This window comes from Callorhinus ursinus, unplaced genomic scaffold (assembly GCF_003265705.2).
Source record: "Callorhinus ursinus isolate GAN/ISIS: 27379988/994484 unplaced genomic scaffold, GSC_fseal_2.0 scaffold25, whole genome shotgun sequence".
In the NCBI taxonomy this organism is placed as follows: Eukaryota; Metazoa; Chordata; class Mammalia; order Carnivora; family Otariidae; genus Callorhinus; species Callorhinus ursinus.
In genome coordinates, this window is record NW_027397087.1 from 605,380 (window position 1) to 630,463 (window position 25,084).

At 40.1% G+C, this 25,084-nt stretch overlaps 2 protein-coding genes and 1 non-coding gene across 8 annotated transcripts in view; 1 reads left to right on the forward strand and 2 right to left on the reverse strand.

The window, feature by feature from the left end:
- The window catches only part of SLC12A6 (solute carrier family 12 member 6), an 82,382-nt gene extending 63,198 nt beyond the window's left edge, over positions 1–19,184 (forward strand). For all 3 annotated transcript variants that reach the window (XM_025883926.2, XM_025883925.2, XM_025883927.2), the window contains 16 exons: positions 262–420; positions 598–696; positions 970–1,027; positions 4,464–4,638; positions 4,943–5,061; positions 6,266–6,364; positions 8,688–8,807; positions 9,581–9,685; positions 10,085–10,253; positions 11,309–11,504; positions 12,095–12,264; positions 13,194–13,325; positions 14,132–14,239; positions 14,441–14,625; positions 15,013–15,146; positions 16,078–19,184. In XM_025883926.2, the coding sequence (XP_025739711.1) occupies positions 262–420; positions 598–696; positions 970–1,027; positions 4,464–4,638; positions 4,943–5,061; positions 6,266–6,364; positions 8,688–8,807; positions 9,581–9,685; positions 10,085–10,253; positions 11,309–11,504; positions 12,095–12,264; positions 13,194–13,325; positions 14,132–14,239; positions 14,441–14,625; positions 15,013–15,146; positions 16,078–16,169 (2,120 nt within the window). In that variant the 3' untranslated portion in view covers positions 16,170–19,184. The remainder of the gene's footprint in view (positions 1–261; positions 421–597; positions 697–969; positions 1,028–4,463; positions 4,639–4,942; positions 5,062–6,265; positions 6,365–8,687; positions 8,808–9,580; positions 9,686–10,084; positions 10,254–11,308; positions 11,505–12,094; positions 12,265–13,193; positions 13,326–14,131; positions 14,240–14,440; positions 14,626–15,012; positions 15,147–16,077) is intronic.
- LOC112833500 (U6 spliceosomal RNA) lies at positions 12,875–12,977 on the reverse strand. The gene has a single exon (XR_003210651.1). It is a non-coding gene; the product is annotated as a U6 spliceosomal RNA (small nuclear RNA).
- On the reverse strand, positions 18,861–24,562 carry EMC4 (ER membrane protein complex subunit 4). 4 transcript variants are annotated; one of them, XM_025883931.2, is made up of 5 exons: positions 24,360–24,562; positions 23,908–24,022; positions 20,140–20,293; positions 19,679–19,839; positions 18,861–19,439 (listed from the first exon to the last, which is right to left on the reverse strand). In XM_025883931.2, exons 1-5 carry the CDS (start codon positions 24,443–24,445, stop codon positions 19,404–19,406), a joined length of 552 nt encoding a protein of 183 aa, XP_025739716.1. In that variant the 5' UTR covers positions 24,446–24,562; the 3' UTR covers positions 18,861–19,403. The 4 variants fall into 4 exon arrangements, with proteins under 4 accessions (XP_025739716.1, XP_025739718.1, XP_025739717.1 ...); XM_025883933.2 differs by lacking the exon at positions 24,360–24,562 and adding an exon at positions 24,123–24,353 and having other exon boundaries at positions 23,900–24,022; XM_025883932.2 differs by lacking the exon at positions 24,360–24,562 and adding an exon at positions 24,123–24,351.
- Between the last annotated feature and the right edge of the window lie 522 nt (positions 24,563–25,084).

Here is a 25,084-nt window from a genome sequence, read left to right on the forward strand (position 1 = left end):
TTTGCATTTGTAAATTTAACTGTATTTGTATGTACCAAAGCATTTTGTCAAATTACATTTGAATCAGATGAGAAAGAGCATTAGGTTTTTATTTATGTGTTCTTTATTGTATGATATATATGTGCTCATGTAGAAGCAAACATACCTTTAAGAGCTATATAAATGAGGAATCTGATTTAGAATATTGTTGAGGTAGAAAATTACCTAATTATCTTCTTTCCATACTTCTGTTGCTTATATACCTTTTTCTTCCCACTGCAGAGAATCTTTGGAGTAATTACCTACTAAAGGGAGAGATCATTGAAAAGCCCTCAGCCAAATCTTCTGATGTCTTAGGCAGTTTAAACCATGAATATGTCCTTGTTGACATCACCACCTCTTTTACTCTTCTGGTGGGGATCTTCTTCCCCTCTGTCACAGGTAAGAAGAAGGGCTCTTGTCTATTTTAGAAGTTAGGAGACCAAAGGAGTGATTTTTCTTAAGAGACAGAATTATATTCTCAGGCTTCTCAGATTTGCTTCCAATCTTTGGTATCAGCATGAATATCAAAGTATCCAGGAACTAAGAAGTTAACTTGTTCTTTTTTCCCCTCTAAAGGTATCATGGCTGGATCAAACAGATCTGGAGACCTGAAGGATGCTCAAAAGTCTATTCCCATTGGCACTATCCTCGCCATCCTGACCACCTCCTTTGTCTGTATCCTTTTCATGAATCCAGCCTGAGTTTTAGTCATAGGCACATCTGTGGAATGAGGCTGATCAATATTTTTATCCTGGTAATAAAGATATCTGCTTTCTACCAGCTCACTTCTCACCAGATAATCTATCCTCCTGAGCTCTAAAATTCAAGAAAGAATTGACAGCATTAGTGAATCTAGCACCTCATTTTATTGATAGAAGAAATATCCTGAGTGTTTACTTTCTATCTCAGAGGGTTGTTGGTCAGCTTTCTTGACTCTCAGTATGGTAGATTTAAGCAATGTTGTCCTTTTTGGTGCCTGTATTGAAGGTGTTGTTCTTAGAGACAAGTAAGTAGTCAATCTCTTTGTAACATTTATGTGTATGTCTTCCATTATATCTGATCATTCCACATTGCCCCACAAAAGTCATAAACTCAAAACCCAACCTGAGGTATAGATCATGACTAATAATTTGAAAATATATGTATATAGTTCCCAAAAAGGTTAGTGAATAATAAGTACCAGTTATATTGTTATAAATATGTGAGATGCAATGCATATAGCGCTTCAATAAAGTAGTGTATTTGTTTGCATAATAAGGGCTTCCCTGCACATGAAGAGCTGTGGGAAACTAAAACCAAAAGTGAAGGAGAGCAAGTTAAAAGAAAAAAAAAGGGCGCCTGGGTGGCTCAGTTGGTTAGGCAACTGCCTTCGGCTCAGGTCATGATCCTGGAGTCCTGGGATCAAGTCCCACATCGGGCTCCCTGCTCAGCGGGGAGTCTGCTTCTCCCTCTGACCTTCCCCCCTCTCCTGCTCTCTCTCTCTTTCTCATTCTCTCTCATAAATAAATAAAATCTTTAAAAAAATAATAAAATAAAAAACAAAAACTTTCAAGTGTCTCTAGCATCTCCTCTATGAGACATGGAAGTATGTGTCTGTTTAGCATTCTAAATACAATCTTAAAACTTTCTTCATTTTATTCATGAAGACCACTGGGTGTTTTTCCTTTCCTCTCACCTATGAACAAAAAATATGTTTTTGTAAGAGATTCCTAGAAAAATCTTTCCCCTAAACCTGCTAGATCTCTTCCCATTTTCCCCATCTGGGGGAGTTACTAGCCTCACCATTCACCGTTTCTCAAAACAGAAACATAGGTGCCATCCTACACTTTTGCCACCAGTTCCCTCAGCCAGTTTCTAAGTCCTGTGAATTCCACCTTTCATCTTATTAGATCTCCTTTCTACTATTCTCTATCCCCATCCCTTTGCCCAGGCCTTCAGGATCTTTTGCCTAAAGTAGTGTAATTATCTCCCTTTCAGTAATACCACCTTCCAATCCTTCTTTCCCGCTGCTGCCAGAATGATTTTTCCTACAACACAAAATTAGCTCATACAAACTTTCCTGCTTCACAGTGTGCCAAAGCCCCTCGGAACCCATCACTTCGATCTGGCCCTGTGTACCTTTTTCTTATGTCCTCTCCCATCATTCCCCCATAAACTCCCTGTGCTCCAGCCATGCTTGAAGTTAAATACGCAGCCACACATTTGTTTGTACATTTTCCTTTGCTTAGAACGGGTAACTCCCCCCTGGCAGACACCTTGATCCTCTAAGACTAGACTGTCTTCTGTCCTGTGAAGCTTTCCCACGCTCACCCAGCAGAGACAACCACACAGCCCCTCTTGTCTAGTCACTACCCTATTGCATGTACACATACACTGTAGCTTTTCCTATCACTCTCCCTGATTCGATCGAGTTCTTTTAGGACAGAAACCCCAGTAGATGCCGTGTACACATACTGTTGACAAGAATAAGTAGCACAGTTTACTGTTACCATACTATTGTCGCTGAAAATATATGGGCGTATGTGCTTTGGTAAATTACACCATCATATAAACAGTATTGAAAGTGTAAGCTGGAATATCCCTTTGGAAAACTGTTGGTCATTATCTTCTACAGATGAACGTACCCATACCTTATGACCCGGCGATTCCTCTGCTAGGTAGACCCAGCAGAAACACATGCATACGTGCATTAAGAATGATGCACAACTTTTTTTCCGCCATCTTGGAGTGTGCGGAGGCCTGCTGGGAACAGGACTCCTATAACGCCAAATAATGTCTGGAAGGCTGTGTGGTCCAAGGCTATTTTTGCTGGCTATAAGCGGGGTCTCCGGAACCAGAGGGAGCACACAGCTTTTCTTAAAATCGAAGGTGTTTATGCTCAAGATGAAACGGAATTCTATCTAGGCAAGAGATGTGCTTATGTGTACAAAGCAAAGAACAACACAGTGACTCCTGGTGGCAAACCAAACAAAACCAGAGTAATCTGGGGAAAAGTAACTCGTGCTCATGGAAACAGTGGCATGGTTCGTGCCAAATTCCGAAGCAACCTTCCTGGTAAAGCCATTGGCCACAGAATCCATGTGATGCTGTACCCCTCAAGGATTTAAATTTAATGAAAAGTAAATAAAGGTGTAGATTTGTTCTCTTGTAAAAAAAAAAAAAAAAAAAGGAATCATGCACAAGAATTCTCACAGTAGCATTATCATTAGTAGTTAAAATCTGGATATAGTTCAAATGTTCATCAGTAGTAGAATGGATAAATTATGTATTCATAATGGAAATGGAGTGGAAAACCACAGAGCAATAACAATAAATGAACCACAGCTATATACAAAAAAAAAATTAGGATGAATTTCACAATGTTGAGTGAAATATCCCATATATACACATATCCCATATTTCATTTATTGAAAGTTTAAAAACAGGTAAGATGACATAGTATTAAAAGAATGGTGGGGGGACAAAAGGGCTCGTGATAGCGAGTGGGCATCAGACTTTTGGGTGCTGGCAGTGTTCTGTTTCTTGACTAGATAGTAGCCGCATGGATGTTTGTGAAAATTTATTGAAATGTACATTTGCTTTTTTGCACATTACTTTTTGTGTGTGATAATAAAAATGGTTAAAACCATAAATAATTAAACAATGAGATGCCATGTTATACCCATCAAATTAGCACTGACTTTTAAAAATTTTAATACTCAAGGCTGGTGTGAAATGGGTCTGTGCTATAAGACTTAAACCTTCATATTTCCAGTGGAAATAAAATGTATTCTAACCTTTCTGGAAAGCAGTTTGGTAGTGATTTTGAAATATTTAAAGATATTGATCCCTTTTATTTTAGTTGTTCCCTTAGGAATCTGCCATAATGGAAAAAAATCTGAAGTGTGAATGTAGATATGTGCATAAAGATATCAATCACAGTATTTTCCATAGTATAAAACCAACACTAGAGAGGTGGATTATGTAAATTATGATGCAATTATTAAAACCACTAAAATTTTTATTCATGAAGAGTTTTTCATGACATAGGAAAATGCTTATTAGTTAAAAAGAATATGGAATTATAGGTGTAATGTGATCTCATCTATGTTTTTAAAAACAGTAAACAGACTAAAATGTGCAAAGTATGCTAAATATTGCCAGTTATGTTATGATTATGAATTTCCTCCCAGCTTTTTATATTTATTGTATTTTTCTAATTTTTCTGCAAAGAGCACAGATATTTTGATATTTTGAGGGGAAGAAGCTACGATTGAAGCTTAGCTTTATTTTCTGGCTCCACAGGTTATTTTTTCTTAATATCTGCCTACCTTTACATTTCTTAATATTTATATCTGTCTCAATTTTAATTTTCTGAAGATTATAAATAGAAAAAATTAGGTAAATGTCTCTCTAGTCTTTCAGTCTGTAGGTAAATTTCCGCACTCCCATTTCTTTCCCAGGTTTGGGGATGCTGTGAAAGGTAATCTGGTGGTGGGTACCTTATCTTGGCCGTCCCCATGGGTGATTGTCATCGGCTCCTTCTTCTCAACATGTGGGGCTGGACTTCAGAGTCTCACAGGTGCACCAAGACTGCTACAGGCTATAGCCAAGGATAACATCATACCCTTTCTGAGAGTGAGTAACCCTTTCCCATACCCTATTTCCTTTTTCTCGGATTTTATGAGAAACTGTGGTCTTCATAGGCTTAGGAATTACTAGATCATATAATGTGAAGACATGTGGGTTTTTAGTACAAGACCTTCTAAATCCCTGTGAGGGATGAGTTTATATGTGAGGGGGGTAAAGGTACTTAAAAGATACCACAGTTCATAATGCTATTATCCTTCATATATCTGAAACTGTAGCATAGAGGAATCAGGGAGCATTGACTCTGGCACTCCCCACACACCTGTGTCTGATATTTCCCTTCTCTATACAGGTTTTTGGTCACAGTAAAGCCAACGGGGAACCTACCTGGGCTTTACTTCTAACTGCTGCCATTGCAGAGCTGGGGATTCTTATCGCCTCCCTGGATCTTGTGGCCCCAATTCTTTCTATGTAAGAGCCAGTTCTTCTCTTCACTTTTCTTGCTTATGTGATGTGTAATACATGTTGATTTCCATCAGGCGTATAACAGTAGTGATGAAAGAGTGAGCCAAGGACAGGTGTAACTTCACCTAAATAATACATATTCCTAAGAAGTTTCAAGTAAGGCTAACTTTTATAAATTGTCATGGTTTCTTCCTACCTGTATAACTTCACAAGTTCTTTGCCTTCATTTCTTATTCATTATCAGTTGATTGTAGCTTTCACTGCTACTCTTAGCTTTGATCCTTCAACTGCGACTTAGTGATGACTTACTACCCACCTGGCACTGGGCAGCATGCTAGGAATACAAAGATGGTTGACACAACCCTAAGGAACCGATGATGGATAGACCAGTGATCCTTGTGTAGTGTGATGAGAACTGTGGTAAAGGTGAACACTGCTGTAAGAGCTCTAAAGCGAGGCACCTAAATGGACTGAGACTCAGGAAAGGTTTTCTGGAGAAAGGGACACTTGCATCTTGAAGGAGGACTGGTTATTTACTAAGCAACGAAAAGAGTGAGATGTCCCAGACACGGAACGTGCGTAAAGGAATTGAGGATTGAAACAACGCAGCACATCTGAGAATTCACAGTAGTTTGGCTTTGATAGAAAGGGGAGTGTGCCTGTTCGGGGGTAGCTGAGCAGAGAAGTAGGTAGAGCCAGGTCACAGAAAACCCAGAACTCTTACCTGGAGGTAGGGAGTGATCCTTTGAGGATAGAATGATCATATTTATGTTTTAGAATGATCAATTTGGTATAAAAGACCAGTGAAAGGAGGCTAAAATTGAGCTGGGAATGCCAACCAGAAGCTTATTTAATCCAGAAAGGAAGAAATGAGATCCTGAACTAAGATGATAGTAGTAGAGATGGAAAGGAGGGGAAAAGTTTAAAAATGTGTAAATAGGTAGAATCCATAGGACTTGATTTGGAACAATGATGAGTGACAATGAGGAAACGGATTATCCCAAGAACAACTGGGTAAAGAGTGGTTGTGTCTTTCACTGAGAGAGAACACAGGCAAATGAGCAAGTTAGTGGGGAGAAGTTAAAGTTCTCTCCATCCTAGTCTTAATCAAAGGCTAGTGGGCTAGAACAACAAGGTCTTTATCTATAATAACTCTTGGAGAATCATTTTACAATAATAATCATGCCTCTTACTGTTTTTATTCTGCCAGGTTTTTCCTCATGTGTTACCTCTTTGTGAACTTGGCATGTGCACTGCAAACATTACTTCGAACACCCAACTGGAGGCCCCGGTTCCGCTACTACCACTGGTAAGTCTGCTCTTTTTCTTCTTCATCCCGACATTTGGAGAGAACCCATCATTGAACTAGAAAACTAGGAGATTCTGGGTGGTTAATACAATTTTTCTTGGCCAGCCATCCTACTGCCTGTTTCAGCGTCAGTGATTACCTGAATTTCCACCACTTCACCGTGTTTTTCCATAGGTCACTTTATAATTTATAACACCCCCTTGAGAATAAAGATCAAAACTATGAAACAAATATTTCCAGCCTGCTGCATTCTTCAGGTTAAACCAGCCTACCCTTTGCATATCTGTTTTCCCATTTCCCTCTTAGCCAAGCACTGGACTTTACCCCTTTCTATCTTTATTCTCATATTCTCATCAGTTTTCATTCTCGAACTCTCTCTTCCTTAGGAGGTTCATGTAGCAGGTAAGAGTATGAGCTATGGAGTCAGATGACCTTAGTTCAGTGTCAGCTCTACTATTTCCTAGCTTTTTAGCTTTTAACAAAGCACATAACTACATCAAATTTAATTTTATTCATTTGTGAAATGGGACTGATAGTATTACCTATCTCATAGGGTTGCTTTGAGATGATCTGAAGCGCTCAGCACAGTGCCTGCTATATAGTAAAGCTCTCAGTGAAACGTTGCCACAGCTGCTGCTGAGTTCACGTCTCCTCGGTCCTAAGGCAGTCATCATGCTTTTAGCTACCATCCCATCTCCTCCTTTCTTTCCTGTCTTAGCTAAAGGTTCTTTAATATGTCCTGTAGGCACCTGTTCTACATTCCTCTGTGCTAACTTCCTCCTTGACCCTTTCCTGACTTCACTTACCAGTGATGGGCAGGAGTGTGACCTTTATGTGGTAAAAATTTATATCCTCACTGATTTTATCACCTCTAATCATCCTTCTAGCTTTAACCTTAATTAAATGTTCACTGTGAACTTTGTTGTGTTACTATTTTGTTTTTGTTCCTTTTCCCTTTATCCTTCTATTTTTTTTTAAAGATTTTATTTATTTTTGACAGAGTGCATAAGCGGGGGAGCATGAGCAGAGGGAGAGGGAGAAGCAGGCTTCCCGTGGAGCAGGGAACCTGATGTGGGGCTTGATCCCAGGGTCCTGGGATCATGACCTGAGCCGAAGGCAGATGCTTAACCATCTGAGCCACCCAGGCGCCCCTTCTTTTCAGGCCTATGTTTTTATTAGATCTAATTTTCTCCATATTAATAACTCTCCTGTTCACTCTTTGAAATTCATCATAGAGCTAAGAAGTTCATTCTGTACACAGAAGAACTTCAGTAAGCATGGTTGTCTACCTGATCTATTTGATCAAAACAGGCATTCCATCATTCTCTGCCAAGTTTCTCTCTCTCTCTTTTTTTTTTTTTTAGTGAGAGAGAAGAGAGTGAGAAAGAGCAAACACAAGTGGGGGGCGCAGAGGGAGAGACAGACTTTTTTTTCTTTTTTAAAGACTATTTGACAGAGCAAGAGAGCACAAGCAGGGGGAACAGGAGAGGGAGAGGAAGAGGGAGAAGCAGGCTCCCCGCTGAGCAGGGAGCCCAATGCGGGACTCGATCCCATGACCCTGGGATCATGACCTGAACCAAAGGCAGACGCTTAACGACTGAGCCACCCAGGCACCCCGAGAGAAAGACTCTTAAGCAGACTCCACACTCAGCACTGAGCCCAGCACAGGGCTCGATCCCAGGACCCTGAGTTCATGACTTGAGCCAAAATCAAAAGAGTTGGACGCTTAACCCATGAGCCACCCAGGTGCCCCTCTGCCAGGTTTTTGTTACATAAAGTAAGGAAACTAAATGGCAGATTTCCTTCAGTGGGTTCTGCATGTATGCTAATGAATGTTCATAAGGTTTTAAGCAATATTTACATGAAATACTTTTTTTAAAAGATCATGTTAATAATTCTGACTACATGCCCCATCCTTGCTTGCCAAGTAGGCATTAATTATCCTCACAACTACAGGTAACTTTCGTTACATCCTGTTCATTTATATGTTTTCCCAGCAATGGGAAACATCAGCACAAAGGATGGTTTGGGCCTCGGTGCAGATCTACTGACTATTGCAGTCCATGATAAGACAACTATAAAAATTGAGAAAAATATTTTGAAACTTTTATAGCAATTTGACATTCTCACAGCATCCAGGCATATAGTAATTTTTCTAGTAACTCATTTTTATTGCATTTTACAGAAGTTCAGTCTGCAAAATGTTGGAATTTAAAAAATAGTAGCAATCCCTCACCAGTTTGAGAAGCATCTCTAGCACAGGCTTCTTTTTTAGCTGCTTAGAAAAACTTTCTTGTTTGTGTTTTTGTTTTTAATTTTCTAGGGCCCTCTCTTTCATGGGAATGAGTATCTGTCTGGCTCTGATGTTCATTTCTTCCTGGTATTATGCCATTGTAGCTATGGTAATAGCTGGTATGATCTACAAGTACATCGAGTACCAAGGGTGAGTCTGTGGATTTGACCTTGATTACTGCTAAAAGTGTCAGAATGGACTAGTTTGTGTAGAGCCAGCCCAATGAAAATTGCAGTAAGGATCCAGATAACCTCATTCATCTGTAACTAAATTTTGTATCCCCAGTTCTTTTAGCCATCTTACAGACACATACAGAATCAACAAGGGGAACCCATTGAGAAAGTATGAACAGATCAGTGAAAAAAGTAGCTTAAAGGACTTGTCAAAATAATGATGAGTATTAAAGTATAACACAAATATAAGTATTTTTGCTTATCTCTTCAGTCAAGGTATTATCTCTGAAATGAAAAAGAAATTAATCCTGAATAACTGTAACAACTAAGACTTCAGAAACAACTTGCAAAAATTAGGAATAAATAACACTGGCTCAGAAGATTACATTGAGTTTTGCTTTCTCCCCATTATTTTCAAAATTAAACTGGATCTGTCATAATTTCCTCCTCCAAATTGCTGTTCTACATTATTGCTTTTGAACAGTTACATAGAAGGACAAGTGAGTGATACTTCCAGCCTTTATTTTGAATTGTTTATTGTACAGTGTGGTCCACTGATGAAGGACACTGTGGATCTGCTTTTTGTGGGTTCGTTATGTTAATAAAGAGCATTATATAAATAATATGAGTTTTAATTTTCTTCCTTGTGCATATGTTAGTTTTAGATAAAGAAAAAATAAACTTTATGTTTTGAAATTGTACTTGCTATAGTTGAAATCTGTCTCTGCTTTTTTCTCTTTTGTCTCCCAGAGCGGAGAAAGAATGGGGTGATGGAATCCGTGGGCTGTCCCTCAGTGCAGCCCGGTTTGCTTTGCTCCGGCTGGAAGAAGGACCACCACACACTAAAAACTGGAGGTAAAGAAATCAGTAGAGCTTAGTGGTGTGGCACATGGTTAACACACAGAACTGTGTGCTTCTGTGATTACAGGTAAGGAATTCAGGTGGCTCAAGGAATTGGTATAATGGACCCATTTTGAATGATTCCAAATCCTTCATACTTTATTCCCTTTTCTTCATGGGGTATCTGATCTAGACTTCAGCCATTTTTATTGTTCCTTGCAGAATGATCGATTTGTGGTAATACTGGGAGGGTTGAAATAAACTACACCCTCATCCTATCGTTTCCTCTAATCTCTTCCTTCTGCCCAATTACAGTTTTATATAGATCTCCTGAATTAAAAGGTAGAATTGTCATTCTCTTCCCCAAACCCAAAGTTTTTTCTCCCTTCCACCCTCCCACCAATCTCTCTGCAGGCCTCAGTTACTTGTATTGCTGAAATTAGATGAGGACTTACACGTCAAGCATCCTCGCCTCCTCACCTTTGCCTCACAACTTAAAGCAGGAAAGGGTCTCACTATTGTAGGCTCTGTCATCGTGGGGAACTTCCTGGAGAACTACGGGGAAGCTTTAGCTGCTGAGCAGGTAGGAATCAAGGCTTATTGACTTAGTGGAATTTAGCTTCTGGTTTTGTGATGTTAAGTTGTAAGATGTCATATTTCTAAGTTAATCCCTTTCCTGAGTGATCTAAGAGGTTTCCTTCTTAGTGCTGACTTTTGAGCAATCATATTCTCTCAAATAAGAAGATGAACCAGAAGATAATAATTTATTTTTTCCATTTAAAAAGTATTACTAAACTTTTAAGATTGTCAAGGCTAAGCACTGTTTGCAAATAGACTCTAAACGTTGACTCAGGCCTTAGAGAAGTCATGTAAACTAAATCTGTCCCTTGAACCATGGAGATGGTTCTGCTCAATCTGGTGACAAGGAGCAATGAACAACTTTCCTTTCTCCTTGCCAGTCTACCTTGGTATCATGAGCAAGGTTCTTTTGCTTTACTTCTGATTAACTTGCCAAGTATAAGTTCTCCCTAAAGAAGAAAGCAGTTTTCACTCTAATACTTATTATAAATGATAAAACCAACCCTTTTATTTCGAAAATTTTACTGGATTTCATTTTGGAATACTTTGAAACCCTAAAAACTAGAAATGCTTGAAGAAACATTAGTCTGGAATGATGGTAAAAATAAATAAAAAGCACAGGATTGGAAATCAGTAAAGGTTGCTTATTACCCCTGATTGAGTTTCTAATAATACGAGTCAGGGTATCAGGGCGATTGAGGAAGAAAGTAGATCATGTTCACACTCAGCCTGGCCAGTTAAGAAAGAATATTGAATATTTGTTGTATGAAGATCCCTGTTCTTGATTTGTTTGGTATGTTACAAAGAAGGGAAAGCAGAATAGAGGAAAAGGCAGAGGAATTCCATGTAGTCAACCAGCCATATATGTAGTAAGCACTTAGAGAGTGAAAAGGGCAAAGGATAATGAAATTCCATTGGGCTAATTTTACTTTTTGGACTTTTCTGTAGGAGATATGGTCTTATGCAGAGTTTGGAAAAGAGGAGGAGATTATAAGACAAGGAGTAATAGATTAAAAGGTTCAGGGTAAAGCAATTCAGCATTGAGGTTCTCTTTTTCAGACCATAAAGCATCTAATGGAGGCAGAGAAGGTGAAGGGGTTCTGCCAGCTGGTGGTGGCGGCCAAGCTGAGGGAGGGCATTTCCCACCTCATCCAGTCATGTGGCCTTGGGGGCATGAAGCACAACACAGTGGTGATGGGATGGCCTAATGGCTGGCGCCAGAGTGAAGATGCTCGAGCGTGGAAGACTTTTATCGGTACAGAACACTTTTCATTTTATCCTGAGGGCCCAAATAGGGATTACAGTTAAACCTCTGTTGCCTTAACCCTACCCCATAGCCTCCTAAGGTAGAGACTGTGCCGTTGCTGAAGCATAGTCCTATAAGGGCACCTAAGTAACTACTAACGGTAATAATCCTGTTCTCCTCACCCCTGCCAGCTCTATATTATGTTCATGAATTGTTTATCTCTGTCAAGTATTATGCTAGGAATTATCTCTGAAATTGCCCTATTTTCATTTGTGATCTGCCTCATTGACGTTCTTACAGGAATTGGAAGGATTGTCTTTCATCAAAATCTCCAGAATTCACATAACCCCCCTTAGAAATGTAGTGATCAGAATATATCTAGTAATATAAATCATGGTTCTGAATCTAATTCTGTTATTCAGATTTTTCTTAATGATTGTTGTTACTTGATGAGGTATAACCCACTATGTAAACAGAATACCTTGCTTAAAGAAATGTAAAAAAAAAAAAAAAAGCATTACCCTTGCTTTCCTGACATGGTGGGAAGCAAGGCAAGCCTCAGGAGTCCTCTGTTTATCCTGATTCTGTCTCCTCCCTAGGCACAGTTCGAGTGACAACCGCTGCCCATCTGGCCCTGCTGGTGGCTAAAAACATCTCCTTCTTTCCCAGCAATGTGGAGCAGTTTTCTGAGGGCAACATTGATGTGTGGTGGATTGTGCATGATGGGGGGATGCTCATGTTATTACCATTCCTACTTAAACAGCACAAGGTATTTTAGATACCTTTTGAAAAAAGTCTTTCTCCCTTAATATCGTCCTGGTTCACTAGACAGATCCTTCCTCTTTGATTATAGTGTTGGGGCTTAGGATCAGAAGAGTTGGGGATTTTTCTTAGCTTTCCCACGATCCTTTCAACTGTATGAGAAGTAGTTTTCTTTCTAGTTGATACCTACCTATCTCTAAGTGAAATTCAGCAAGTTAATAAAGTTCCAAATGAGCTCTTGGAAAAACATTAACAAGTGATACGTCTGTTTAAAAAAAAAAAAAAAGACCAAAGTCTCTCAAATACTGGAAACCTGTGTTTGAGTGTGTGGGTATCTTATACATAGGTGTGCTCATCCTTTGGTAAGACTAGTTAAACTGAACTTTAAAATAATAAATATTAGAGTCTGCATGGGGACATCAATATGCTATCTGAATACAGCACCCTCTTAATGTATCATACATATACCCTTTTGCCAGTTTTCTTCTTGTTAGGAAATTAAGAACTTTTTTTTCCTCTTTAAATTTTTTTATTGTTATGTTAATCACCATACATTACATCATTAGTTTTTGATGTAGTGTTCCATGATTCATTGTTTGTGTATAACACCCAGTGCTAAAAATATGGAACGCTTCACAAATTTGCGTGTCATCCTGGCGCAGGGGTCATGCTAATCTTCTCTGTATCATTCCAATTTTAGTATATGTGCTGCCGAAGCATGGAAATTAAGAACTTCTTAAAAGCTGTTTTTAATGTGTTTCTTAGTCAAGCTTTTGCCCTCGTACAATAGTATATCAAGCTAGAAGCTAAGAACAACAAATATCCTGATACTATAGCAAGGTTGTCCAAAGCAAAAAATGTCTTGTGTTTTAGGAATAACTTTTTTTTTTGGCCTTCTTGCATCTCACTTTCCATGTATGTATGGTACTTTCTCAGGTGTGGCGAAAATGTAGCATTCGGATCTTCACAGTAGCCCAACTAGAAGACAACAGTATTCAGATGAAGAAGGACCTGGCTACCTTCCTCTACCACCTACGCATCGAGGCAGAAGTGGAAGTGGTAGAGATGGTAAGAAAGCTGAGTTTGAGATCAAACAGACCACCCTTCCCCCACTTCCTACCCTGTCTTCCTAGAAGTTTTTCTGGTTTGGGAAATTGTTCAGCTGCAAATGTGGATTAATCCCTTAGTTCCAACAAAGCCCTAATATATTGATCTAGAGAAGTAGAATATGAACGTGTTGTGTATTTGGTGTTGTTTTTTTATTTTTGCTTTCTTGTTATACAACCTTTATATTTCTACCAGATTATTGTCTGCTTAATATGGTTTTATTAAGTTTTAGTTCGTATATGCATGTTAAAATCACACATAGTGCTTTTTTTTAGTAATAACCTGGCAGTATTAAAAAAAAAAAAAAAGGGCGCCTGGGTGGCTCAGTTGGTTAAGCGACTGCCTTCGGCTCAGGTCATGATCCTGGAGTCCCGGGATCGAGTCCCACATCGGGCTCCCTGCTGATCAGGGAGTCTGCTTCTCCCTCTGACCCTCCCCCCTCTCATGCTCTCTATCTCTCATTCTCTCTCTCTCTCTCAAATAAATAAGTAAAATCTTTAAAAAAAAATTTAAAAAACTAGAGTTTGTATTTTGTTTCAAGGAAACATATGTAATGGTTAGATTAGGAAAAGACTCTCAGGACTTCTAGATTTGCTCTACAGTCCATAATATTATAGAGCTCAGTAACTGAACAAAATAGGAGTGAAACTTAGGTTGATATTGTGATACTTTCTCTGGCTTAATTTCGCGAGTGGAAATGAAAGTGTATGGTTCATCCTTCTTTCTCCTTTGTGCTTATTGCCCACTCTTTGTGTTATCTACGGCAGCATGACAGTGACATATCTGCTTATACTTATGAGCGCACCCTGATGATGGAGCAAAGGTCCCAGATGCTCCGGCACATGCGACTGTCCAAAACAGAGAGGGACAGAGAGGTGAGACCTTCCTGTATTCATTGAATGCTAGTCTGTCCCTGAGAGGGATGATACTATATTGTTCTCATAGAATGACACATTCTTTCCTTCTCCCTTTATCAGTTCTTTCACTATAACCACACTATTATTTGAAAATAATTGAAGCTGAAGCGTGAGAGGGAATTGGGTACAGAGGTCATAGCTGTGTTGGGCCCTTCTCAGGCACAGTTGGTGAAAGACCGGAACTCAATGCTGCGATTGACCAGCATTGGCTCTGATGAGGATGAAGAGACAGAAACCTATCAGGAGAAGGTGCACATGACTTGGACAAAAGACAAGTACATGGCATCCCGGGGACAAAAGGCTAAGTCGATGGAAGGATTCCAGGACCTGCTTAACATGCGTCCGTAAGTTTTCCAGCTCACAAGGTTATCATATAATACGGTATCCTAGTCAGTGGCACACATGTGACTTTGCCTGGTTAGACAGGATGAGGTCTGTTCTTCATTTCACCCCAAATCCAGCCGTCTCTCTGTTATTTGCCTGTGCGTATCAGCTACCAGTTAACATTGTGCATAAGCTAACCACCTTTCTCACCATACTGTGTTCCTGGCATAAAACAAGCGAACGTAGAATGAGAAAACCCAGGATATTAGTATAAGGAAATCATTTGTTCACTACATTATTCATAGTCAAAGCAAAAAAGCTCTGCATCTCAAGGTTTTTAAAGTTGACTGTATGCCTAGCTTTCTCTTTGCTTTAACCACCTCTGTTTCTCCCTTCCACCCGTCCAGAGACCATTCCAATGTGAGGCGGATGCATACGGCAGTGAAACTCAATGAGGTTATAGTTAACAAGTCCCACGAAGCAAAGCTGGTTTTGTTGAATATGCCAGGGCCACCCCGAAACCCTGAGGGTGATGAAAACTGTATCCTTTCCAAGAGTGGAGCTACCAGTAGGGAAAGTCTTAGCCTGTTTCTTAGATAAGACCACTAGGTAACCTTAAAAGTCATTAGTCTGCCCATATTTGCTTCTCAAGGAGCAAAGGCTGTTAAAAGTCTTACGCAAGGATTCTTAGCAGTGAGATTGATCTCCTTTGGGGGAGCTGGGTATATATGTTCTCTCTGAACCCTAAAGAGACTTTTTAGGTGGTACATTTGCAACATGACTTCTACTATTCACAGTATAGAATCCTTTCTGAAACAGTCCTAGAGACGCAATACCCAAATCCTTTCTCCTTTTCTCAGGCTCCTCCCACTTTGCAAAGCGTCTTTCTTGTGGATGTAGTTAGGGGAGAAGCAGTTTAAGTGAAATCTGAGGGGAAAAAAGAGATAAGGGTTTTTCCTCATACCCTGATCACAGGATTTTTTTAATGGGACCCCTTCAAGAATGCAATGGTATAGACTGTCCCATTCAAATAAGCACCATTTAAGGAAAGGGGTTAAGAAAAAAAAAAAACTGGCAGAAAAATCTGATTTGAGCAGCTTCACTTAGAAATTACTTGGGTTCTCTTGAGCAGTCTTATAAAGCTGCCCTGTTGTGGCCTTTTCTTCTTTTTTGGCTAATTTTGCTGTGGTACAAACACATTATTTGTGAGTTTCCCCCATTTGTAAAGTTACATTTAGAAAAAAATCTAACAAATGAAGGTCTTGTATTACATATACAAAGGAATTAGATCCCTGGATTATTTCACAGGGTTAAATTCAATCCAGAGTTCAGACGTCTCCAACTCTGAGTATATATAATAATGAAGACAAGCATGTTCATTTTGCAGCTTTGCAGTCAGATAAACCCCGATTATCACGTCAGGTTATAAAGTATGTTCTTCTCCCCGTTTGTCTCCTTGACAAATTCGGAAGACATGGAGTTCCTAGAAGTGCTCACCGAGGGACTAGAGCGAGTCCTCCTTGTCCGGGGTGGTGGCAGTGAAGTGATCACCATTTATTCATAATCTACTCCTGAAGACTCTGCTTGGCCTCACCTTTCCTAAAAGGCTTCCATTCTCCATGGAAGTGCCAGCTCTTTACTACTACTCCCATCAAGTAGAGGCCTGGGTTCTGTACACATCACACTGAACTCTTGACAAGCTGAGCCTCGAGTACTTGTGCAAAAAAGCACACGTAGTTCTGCTCTTTGCTATCATATGATCTGCTGTCCTTACAGAAGAAGCAGATATTTCCTCAACATCAGAACACTGGTCAAGTCCTAAAAGCCATGTCTGTACTAGTTGAAGGCAAATTAGAATTAACAGGCTAAACCATTAAAATGAGTTGGCAAAAGGGATGCTAGAAATTCAAGAAGACAAAAAGCAAGTACATGTCCAACATTAAAGGGGAGTCTCAGAAGTCATGGTCCAATGATGACACCATGGGGCTAACAGCCAGAGACACAGCTTCATCATACTAAAGAATTCATGGCCAAGTATGTGGAGACCTTACATCCTTGTGGAGATAACCTGTGGCAAACCAAGATGAAAATCTTTTTTAGCTAATTTTCTTTAATGTTTCCATTGCTCTCCAGGACTCCGTTTTATATTAGGGTACTATACAAAAACTGAAACATGGCTATAGCCTCTACTTCTTCCTCCAACACAAGATTCCCCCAAAATACCAGGTTCAAGTACACGTACTGTGTCAGTTTATATGTCTGCTGGTTCTCAAAACCCAGTCTGTGGTTAAGATTGTAATACACGCATTGTTTTATCCTGGAAATTGTTTTTTTAAAGGTGGAGTAAAAATTTCTTTCAGGTTTTCAAATGGCCAAATTAGGGTAACTCCAAATTAAGATCTACTGAAACCATCTGTGGTTACCATGTGTGACATGGTCAAAACAAGCAAGCTGTTATCCAAGAAATCTAGATGATGATGCACATTGACCAGTAGTTTCGCCTCTCCTTTCTTTTATGCCCTCCGGGTTAGTAGGCACAGGTCCAAAATCATAGGAATAAACTAGGAAGACTGGCTAAAATCCTTCCCTAAAAGCTTTGAACTATCTTTTAAAGGGGGAATCCAGCAATGGAATTCGAAGTTCTAGAGCCATACTCCTTCCATAGTGCCAAAGATTGAGTTGCTGCTACTCTCCCTACCTGCTTCACTAAAGTGGCATACGATTGGCATTGACCTGATTCAAGAAACTTATTTTTCACTAAGAAACCTGTGCACTCATTTCCAAAGCCATAGCCAAGACTTGAGGCACTCAACTCACCTAAATGCCCGGAGTATGAGCGTTTTTATCAATTTTATTCTTCATTGTGACCGCAGGAACTTGGCTCTAAACCAAGATTATCCAAGCCAACAGTCCTCTGCTATTCCAGTTGTTTTCAGAAAGCTCTCAATGTGTCAAGGAAGTACTTGTACAAGCTTAGCTTTTTATTTGCTGGTCATAAAACATTTACTGGTCATTTTAATTTACTGGTCATAAAACACCTAGCTTTCAAGCACAGGGAAACTACCTTGAGTGTTAATTTCACAAATATGTGAAATGGTCCTTTCTTTTATAAGTATTTAGAAAAACTATTTTGCCTGTATTCATGACTGCTTTTGAATCACTTTATTAATGATAAATAGTGCCACTCTTCTTTGATCACCCAATAGGATATGGAGCAAGCAAACCTAGGTCCCAGCAGATTATTCATTTGACTCTTAATGGACAGAGAAAACCCTTCAGTATGGCTTAAGAATTTGAGTATTTTGTTCCCTTTGCTTTTTTCAACCTCAAGACCCAGTCAGGGTAGCAAAGCAAAACACAATCTTTAAGTCTTTTTTCCTGCTCCTTCCTGCCCAGGGTAGAAGCATTGTTCACAATTTCCACTGTAATAATCTGTTGTTTAGTTGAGTCCACAGTAGTGGAACAGGTTCTCTAGGACCCAAGATATTGAAGCCCCCATTCTTTAAAGGTCAGCCTGCCCAGGAAATCCTCTACATTTACACACATCCTCTGGCCAAAGTGGTTGATACATATATATAGATATTTTTTTTTTCCCCACAGAGAAAAAAATATGGGCAGAAAATAAGGTTTTAGGAGAGCTTTTTGTGGTTGGAGCTCTAAGAATCTTTTAAAGGGATAAGGGAGTTCGTGGCTATTAATACAGCCACTACTTCAGCCCCTAAAACATAAAATCACTTACATGGGAAAATGGTTATTAGGCCAGATTTAAACTCCTCTCTGTCTAGAGCATTTCACGTCCATGTGTTGCTTATGTTGTTCGTCTGTGAAGTGTCTTGTCTCTTCTAATCACTGCAAATAAAGCAATACTGAAAACTTGGTAAGAGAGAATGCACCTTAGGGGAAGGGCTTTTGTGTTTCAAGAAGGAAGAGAAAGGAAAGACCGCTTCCTGCCTTCTGAATAAGATCCAGCTTTTAAGTCTTAGCTAAGATTTACCAGGGCAGGTTATGACAATATACATTCTCCAGTTGCTGGCCTTCTGCCTTGTAAAGCTATCTTAAAAGCTGAGGTTTGAATTGCAGCATCTGCTCCACAGGTGCCTGGTTCCTCTTGGCAGGGGAAAGATCATTACCGTGTATTTTCCTTTGCCTCAGATTCCTGTGGCCCCAACTAGCCCGCCAGTCCTCACTCCCCCTAAATGTGTTAAAAATCCATTATTGTAGATGTTAAAGTAGCAGTTACAACACTGTAAGCATATTTATGTGCTCTTTTTGTCTGGTTTATTTTTCTTTTCATCATGTATAATCTGAATCCAGCATTAGTTTCTCACATCTTCCACAGTGTCTCCAACAGAATTTTTATGTTCCAGCTTGTGTTAAATAGAAATGAAAGAGTTAAGGGAAACTTGTGCAACTTTTTTTTTTTAAGCATTGTTCTCAACCATTTAATTTATTGAAAGGAGATGCTGCTGTGGTTCTTGATTTAGCAGCAACCATTCTTTTGTTTACATAGAGTTACAGTTTTATTTGTTGTTTTGCTCTGTACTGGAAACATAAATAAAGTTTTCTACATTATTTTCAATCAAGGGTTGTGGTTTAGTTTCTTTGTGTGTTTGGAGTGATACATACATTGTCTTTCTGGGATTCGTCTCCTTACCATGGAGTAAAGAGAGCTTTGGGTTCTTTTCAGCATGAGTGATAACGTTAAGAAATTAGTATGCTGAGAAGGAGCCACTGGGCACAAAAAGAAGGTTGTAAATGAGATCCCAATACATAGGCACCAGGTGCTTCTTTCTCCTCTTCACAGAAGCAATCCTCCACCACTAAACTCCATCCTCTGAAACAAGAAAAGGTAAATAGGTGATTGGTGAATTGGTGTTGAACTTATGGAATCAAGTACTTTATTTAATCACTGGCTCTATTTAGCTTTACCCTTAAAAAAGTAACAACTTCCAAACTCCCAAGGGATCTTATTTCTTAAAAATAAGCTCTAGTACTAACTCAAATCCCCCACCATCAAATGGGTCTGCTATTTACGTTACAACTGCCCAAAATTTAACTTTTCCTTTGCCTTACCTCAGGGGGCTCAATGAAGGCTAACCAGTCTGATGCATGTGTAGGCAACAGTCCCATTGACTGGCACTTATAAACAGCCAATGCCAAACCCATGAGGTTTCCAATGAGATACACTAAACCCTGAAGAAACTTCTGGCTTGAACTTTCTAGCATCTTGAAAGCTGTTGGGGTAACAAAAAGTGTCAAAACCAAAACAACTTTTTTTTTAATATCAGGCCACACTTTAAAATAATATAGAGACACCCAAAGTAAAATAGCAAATAGGACCATTAAAAGTGAACAAAAAGCCATGATAAGCTCCATTTCCCTCCTCCACGCCACCATCTCTACCATCACCACCCTGTACACCCTCCCCCTAGCAACTAGCCAAGAGCAGTACTAAAGATTTTCATGGGTTTCGCTAAAATTTGTCTTTTAATTCTTAAAACTTAAGGAAGGGTTGTTGTATCAAGAATACTTACTGGCTGAAATGGCCATAAGTGCCTGAATGGGCCGCCAAGCCATCATACACACCATCATAGTAGGGAAGATGGAGATTGTATTGCCTGCCATGTACATGATGAAGAGGTTCATGGGAATCTGCTTGAGGGGACCCAAGGCGATGTCCCAGCAGCGCTAAAACAAACACAATTTTAACCTATGATCTCTATCCTCAGTCCCACATTTATCGGATCGCTGATGTTAAAGTCAAATGAACACAATTCCCAATTCTGTGCTCCTGACTGAGCTGACTCCTCAGTTCCATCACTTCTGTCTGCCCTTCTCCATGTTGCCACAGGAAGCTTGCTCTTCTAAAAATAAGGCATCCTCACCATTCATGTTTTTTCCTACTCGTTTTCCAGATACCATTTCCCCCCATGATTTGGCTAAAGAAAAAAAGACTTCCCTACTTTTGTTCTTGTACTTCTGCATCTCTCATTGCCCCATCTACAACTGAAATAGGTAAATCCAGAGGGTGGGAGATTAGCACACCTCAATAACTAAAAGAACAAGATGACAAATCAAAATATTAAGATCTAAATGACATTATTAACTGACAGACATAGAACACTGCACCCAACATTTGGAGAATTCACATTCTTTTCAAACACACATGGGACACTTAAAAAAGCTGACCACTTGCTGAGCCTTGAAGAAAGTGTCAACTCAACCCAAATCATACAAAGCATGTTCTTTGCTTATGATGCAATTAAGCTAGAAATCAGTAACAAAAAGAAAACTAAAAATTCCCTACATACTGGAATTAACATGCCTTCTAAATCCATAAATAGAAATTACAATGGAAAACAAATATTGTTAACTGATAACAATAACAAAAATGCCACATATTACCCTTGTGGGACACAGAGCACTGAAAAATGTATAATACATATTTAGAAGACTAAAAATAAAGCATCTGGGGCGCCTATGTGGCTCAGTCAGTTAGGCGTCTGCCTTCGGCTCAGGTCCTGATCCCAGCGTCCTGGGTTAGAGCCCCGCATCAGGCTCCCTGCTCAGCGGGGAGCCAGCTTTTTCCTCTGCCTCTGCCTGCCTATCTGCCTACCTGTGATCTCTCTCTCTGTCAAATAAATAAATAAAATCTTATAAAAAAAATAAAGTAAGCATCTATTTCTTTTTTACAATTTTTTTTAAGTTTTAATTCCAGTTAACATACAGTGTAGTATTAGTTTCAGGTACAATATAATGACTCAACACTTCCATACAAGCTCATCACAAGTGCCCTCCTTAATCCCCATCAGCTCTTTCACCCATCCCCCCACCCACCTCCTGTCTGGTAACCATCAGTTTGTTCTCTAATGGTTAAGCGTCTGTTTCTTGGTTTGCCCTCCCCTTTTTTTTTCCCCTTTGCTCATTTGTTTCTTAAATTTCATATATGAGTGAAATCATATGGTATTCGTCTTTCTCTGATGTACTTCACTTAGAATTATACCCTCTAGCTCCATCCATGTCATTCTCAGCATCTATTTCAATAAGTTAGAAAAAGAAATAGATTAAACCCAAGGAAATGAAAAGGAAAAATGAGAAAAGAAATTAATGAATTTTTCTTCAAATCAACAAGGCTAAAGGTGTTTTTTTTTTTTAAAGATTTTATTTATTTATTCGAGAGAGAGAAAGAGCATATGGGGGGGGAGGGTCCGAGGGAGAAGCAGACTCCCCGCTGAGTGGGGAGCCCGATGCAGGACTCAATCCTGGGACTCCAGGATCATGACCTGAGCAGAAGGCAGTCACTTTAACCAACTGAGCCACCCAGGCGCCCTAAAGGTGTTTTCTTTTAAAGATTGATAACATCAATACTGGTGAGCCTGATGAAGGAAAAAGAGAAATACTCAACATTGGGAATAAAAGAGGGACAACTCTATAGTTCTTGCAGCGTATTAAAACGATCATATGGGCGCCCAGGTGGCTCAGTTGGATAAGCATCTGCCTTTGGCTCAGGTCATGATCCCAGGGTCCTGGGATCGAGTCCCGCCTCAGGTTCCCTGCTCAGCGGGAAGCCTGCTTCTCCCTCTGCTCCTCCCCCTGCTCATCATCTCTCTTTCTCTCTCTCTCTCTCTAATAAATAAAATCTTAAAGTGATCATATTACAGGGGCGCCTGGGTGGCTCAGCTGTTAAGCATCTGCCTTCGGCTCAGGTCATGATCCCAGGGTCCTGGGATCGAGCCCCACATCGGGCTCTCTGCTCCGCGGGAAGCCTGCTTCTCCCTCTCCCACTCCCCCTGCTTGTGTTCCTGCTCTCACTGTCTCTCTCTCTTCAAATAAATAAAATCTTTAAAAAAAAAAAAGTGACCATATTACAAATTTGGGGAAATGGATAAATTCCTAGAAGAAATACCTAACAGCATAATAAATTGAAAATTTAGTCATAAAACTGTTTAAGAAACTGAATCTGTAATTAAGCCCAGATGGTTTCTCTTGGCAAATTCTAAACATTTAAGGAAAAAAAAAAGCCAATCTTATACAAATTCTTTCAGAAAATAAAAAATGAACATTCATTACATGGGGCCCCATAAATACCAAAACCTAACAAGGACATTATGAGTAAAGTTGATAGATCAATACCACTCCTGAACCTAAATGCAAAAATCCTACTGAACAAAATATTAACAAAGTAAACCTAGCAATATTAGAAGAATATATCACCATCCGTTTGAGCTTATTCAAGTTAAAAGAATAAATGGACATATTTGTAAGCAATTCCCTGGTGTGTCACTTACAGAAAAGATCATTTATCTGGGACTTTAAAGATCAAACCATCCATACAACAGAACTGTTCTAAAGTAAGTATAATAATCTACCTTCAAAATCAGGCCATTTTAATAATACTTTCATGTTATTGTTCATATTACTATTTGATGTACCAAGATAAAAAAGATATACTTATCAAGAAAAGCACTGATACCAGCTGTCATTTTTATGTAAAAATCACTGCATTTCATGAAATAAAGATCATTTAGTACTGAACAATATTAAGGCTAGGAGGAAAGAAAATGCCAGCTACTGTTCTAGGTACTTGGGACACAACATCTGCTTTCCTGGACCTCACAAGAGTAAAAAGACAGGTCATAACCATATCATGTATATGAATGATATGGAGAAATACAGGAAGTAGGAAAACAGGATAGGGGGTGCCCTGAGTAGGTTTCTCTAAGAAGGTAATATCTGAGAGACCTAAGGGAAATGAGAGAGCAAGTCATACAGGTACCTGGGGGGAGAGTATTCCAGGAAGAGGGAAAGAACATGTACAAAAAGTCCGAGACGGAAGCCCGCCTGCTATTTGCAAGGAGCAGCAAGGAGGCCATTCTGACTAGAGTGGAATGAAGAACAAAGGGGAAAGTGGCAGGAGATGAAATCACTCAGACTAGAATGATAGGTAAGATAAGAAGAAGTGATAAGTAGCAAAAATTTAAATCTGTTTTGAAGATAAAGCCAAAAGAATATCCTGACACATTGGTTGTGTGGTTGTAAGGGAACTAGGGTAAAAGGATGACTTCAACCATTAGGCACCAGCACCAAGAGATAATTTTCAACCTACCTTCTTACATGTTCACAAACATCTTTTATTTTTCCAACTATTAAGCACTTTTACTACTGTAAATTAATCTCAAGCAGTTTACCAATATTAGGGATAAGACTCCTACAGTCGGATATTCATATGCTGCTTGGGAGAGAAGGGTGATGTGTAGGTCAGGACTGGCCTAAGAACTACCGTGACATCTATACCTCTGTACCTTCTCCACCAGGATCCGGTCGGTCTCTTGCACGCTGGTATCAGGCACTTGCTTGTCCAAGTAACCGACAGGGTACAGCGAGTCTCCCTGGCCACCGCCCCGGTCACTTCGGCTCCTAAAGAACCAAACCAAGAAACTAAGGCTGCAGCCCCCCACACTTCATATCCCACATTCCTGTTCTAATCATTGGAATAAAGATCCTCAGATACACCTACCCAGATTACACCAAGCCCTCTCGTGGGTTCGTCAGACTTTTGTCTATTGTGAGGAATGAAATAAGCATCTTTTGAACATTAGAAACGTCCACCGTAGAGAAGCCGCTGGCTCCCCGGGAGCCGTCTTTGTGCCACCTATCGTTTTCAGAGAGTTGTATCTCAGAGATCAGGTCCTATTCCTCCGCGGTAATTCTGGGGTGAAGGCTCTTGTTACCGAGCTTCGCCCGGGCTCCTCACCTGCTGCCTCCTCCAGGCCCGCTCAGCTCAATGGCCCACTTGAAGCGCCGGCCTCGGTTGGCCACCAGGCTCCCCTGTGCCGTCATGGACACGGCCGCCTACCAAAGCTGCGAAGCTCCTTACTCTAAAGCGGGGCCCGGACGCAGGCCCACTGACACCCGCTACTTTTTGGTCTTACTCTGCAAGCCCGCTTCCGGCGCGTAGCATAGACGTCACTTCCACCCCGGAAATTTGCGAGCGGAGGATGAGATACTACTTGGAGCTGGAGAAGCTGGGGGCAGGGAATACCCGACCGTACTTAGCTTCCTCCTTTTTGAAGATTCCTGTTGTGTGCTCCCTGACCTCTGAGGTGCGCTTGCGGGACAGAGGGAAAGTTCATACTCACTCTGGGTCAGGAATTGAAGCCAGGGACACCTTCTTGAGCTCCGGCGCGCTCCCCTGAACACAAGATTCCAAATCCCGTCTAAACCTGGTTTCACCACGGGTTTGTGTGTGATCTTGAGCAAGTTATTTAGTAGCTTCCGAGTACAGAATGTCTGCCATGTCCCAGGAGCTTTGTGTTTATTATTTAAGTCACATTAATCCTGCGAGGTAAATAGTTCAATGCCCATTCTGCCCCAAAACTAGGAAGCAGTGTGGACGTGGGAAGGCTCATGGGTTTGAGATTCAGATGGCCTCCTTTTGAATCGTGGCTTCTTTACTTAATTGTGTGACTTTGGACACGT

Coding starts and splice junctions, on each gene's coding strand:
- EMC4 (XM_025883931.2), bottom strand. CDS start 24,445: ATGACGGCACAGGGGAGCCTGGTGGCCAACCGAGGCCGGCGCTTCAAG. Junction 24,023..24,359: donor GGGCCTGGAGGAGGCAGCAG/GTGAGGAGCCCG, acceptor TTGGTTCTTTAG/GAGCCGAAGTGACCGGGGCG. Junction 19,840..20,139: donor ACTTATGGCCATTTCAGCCA/GTAAGTATTCTT, acceptor TTACCCCAACAG/CTTTCAAGATGCTAGAAAGT.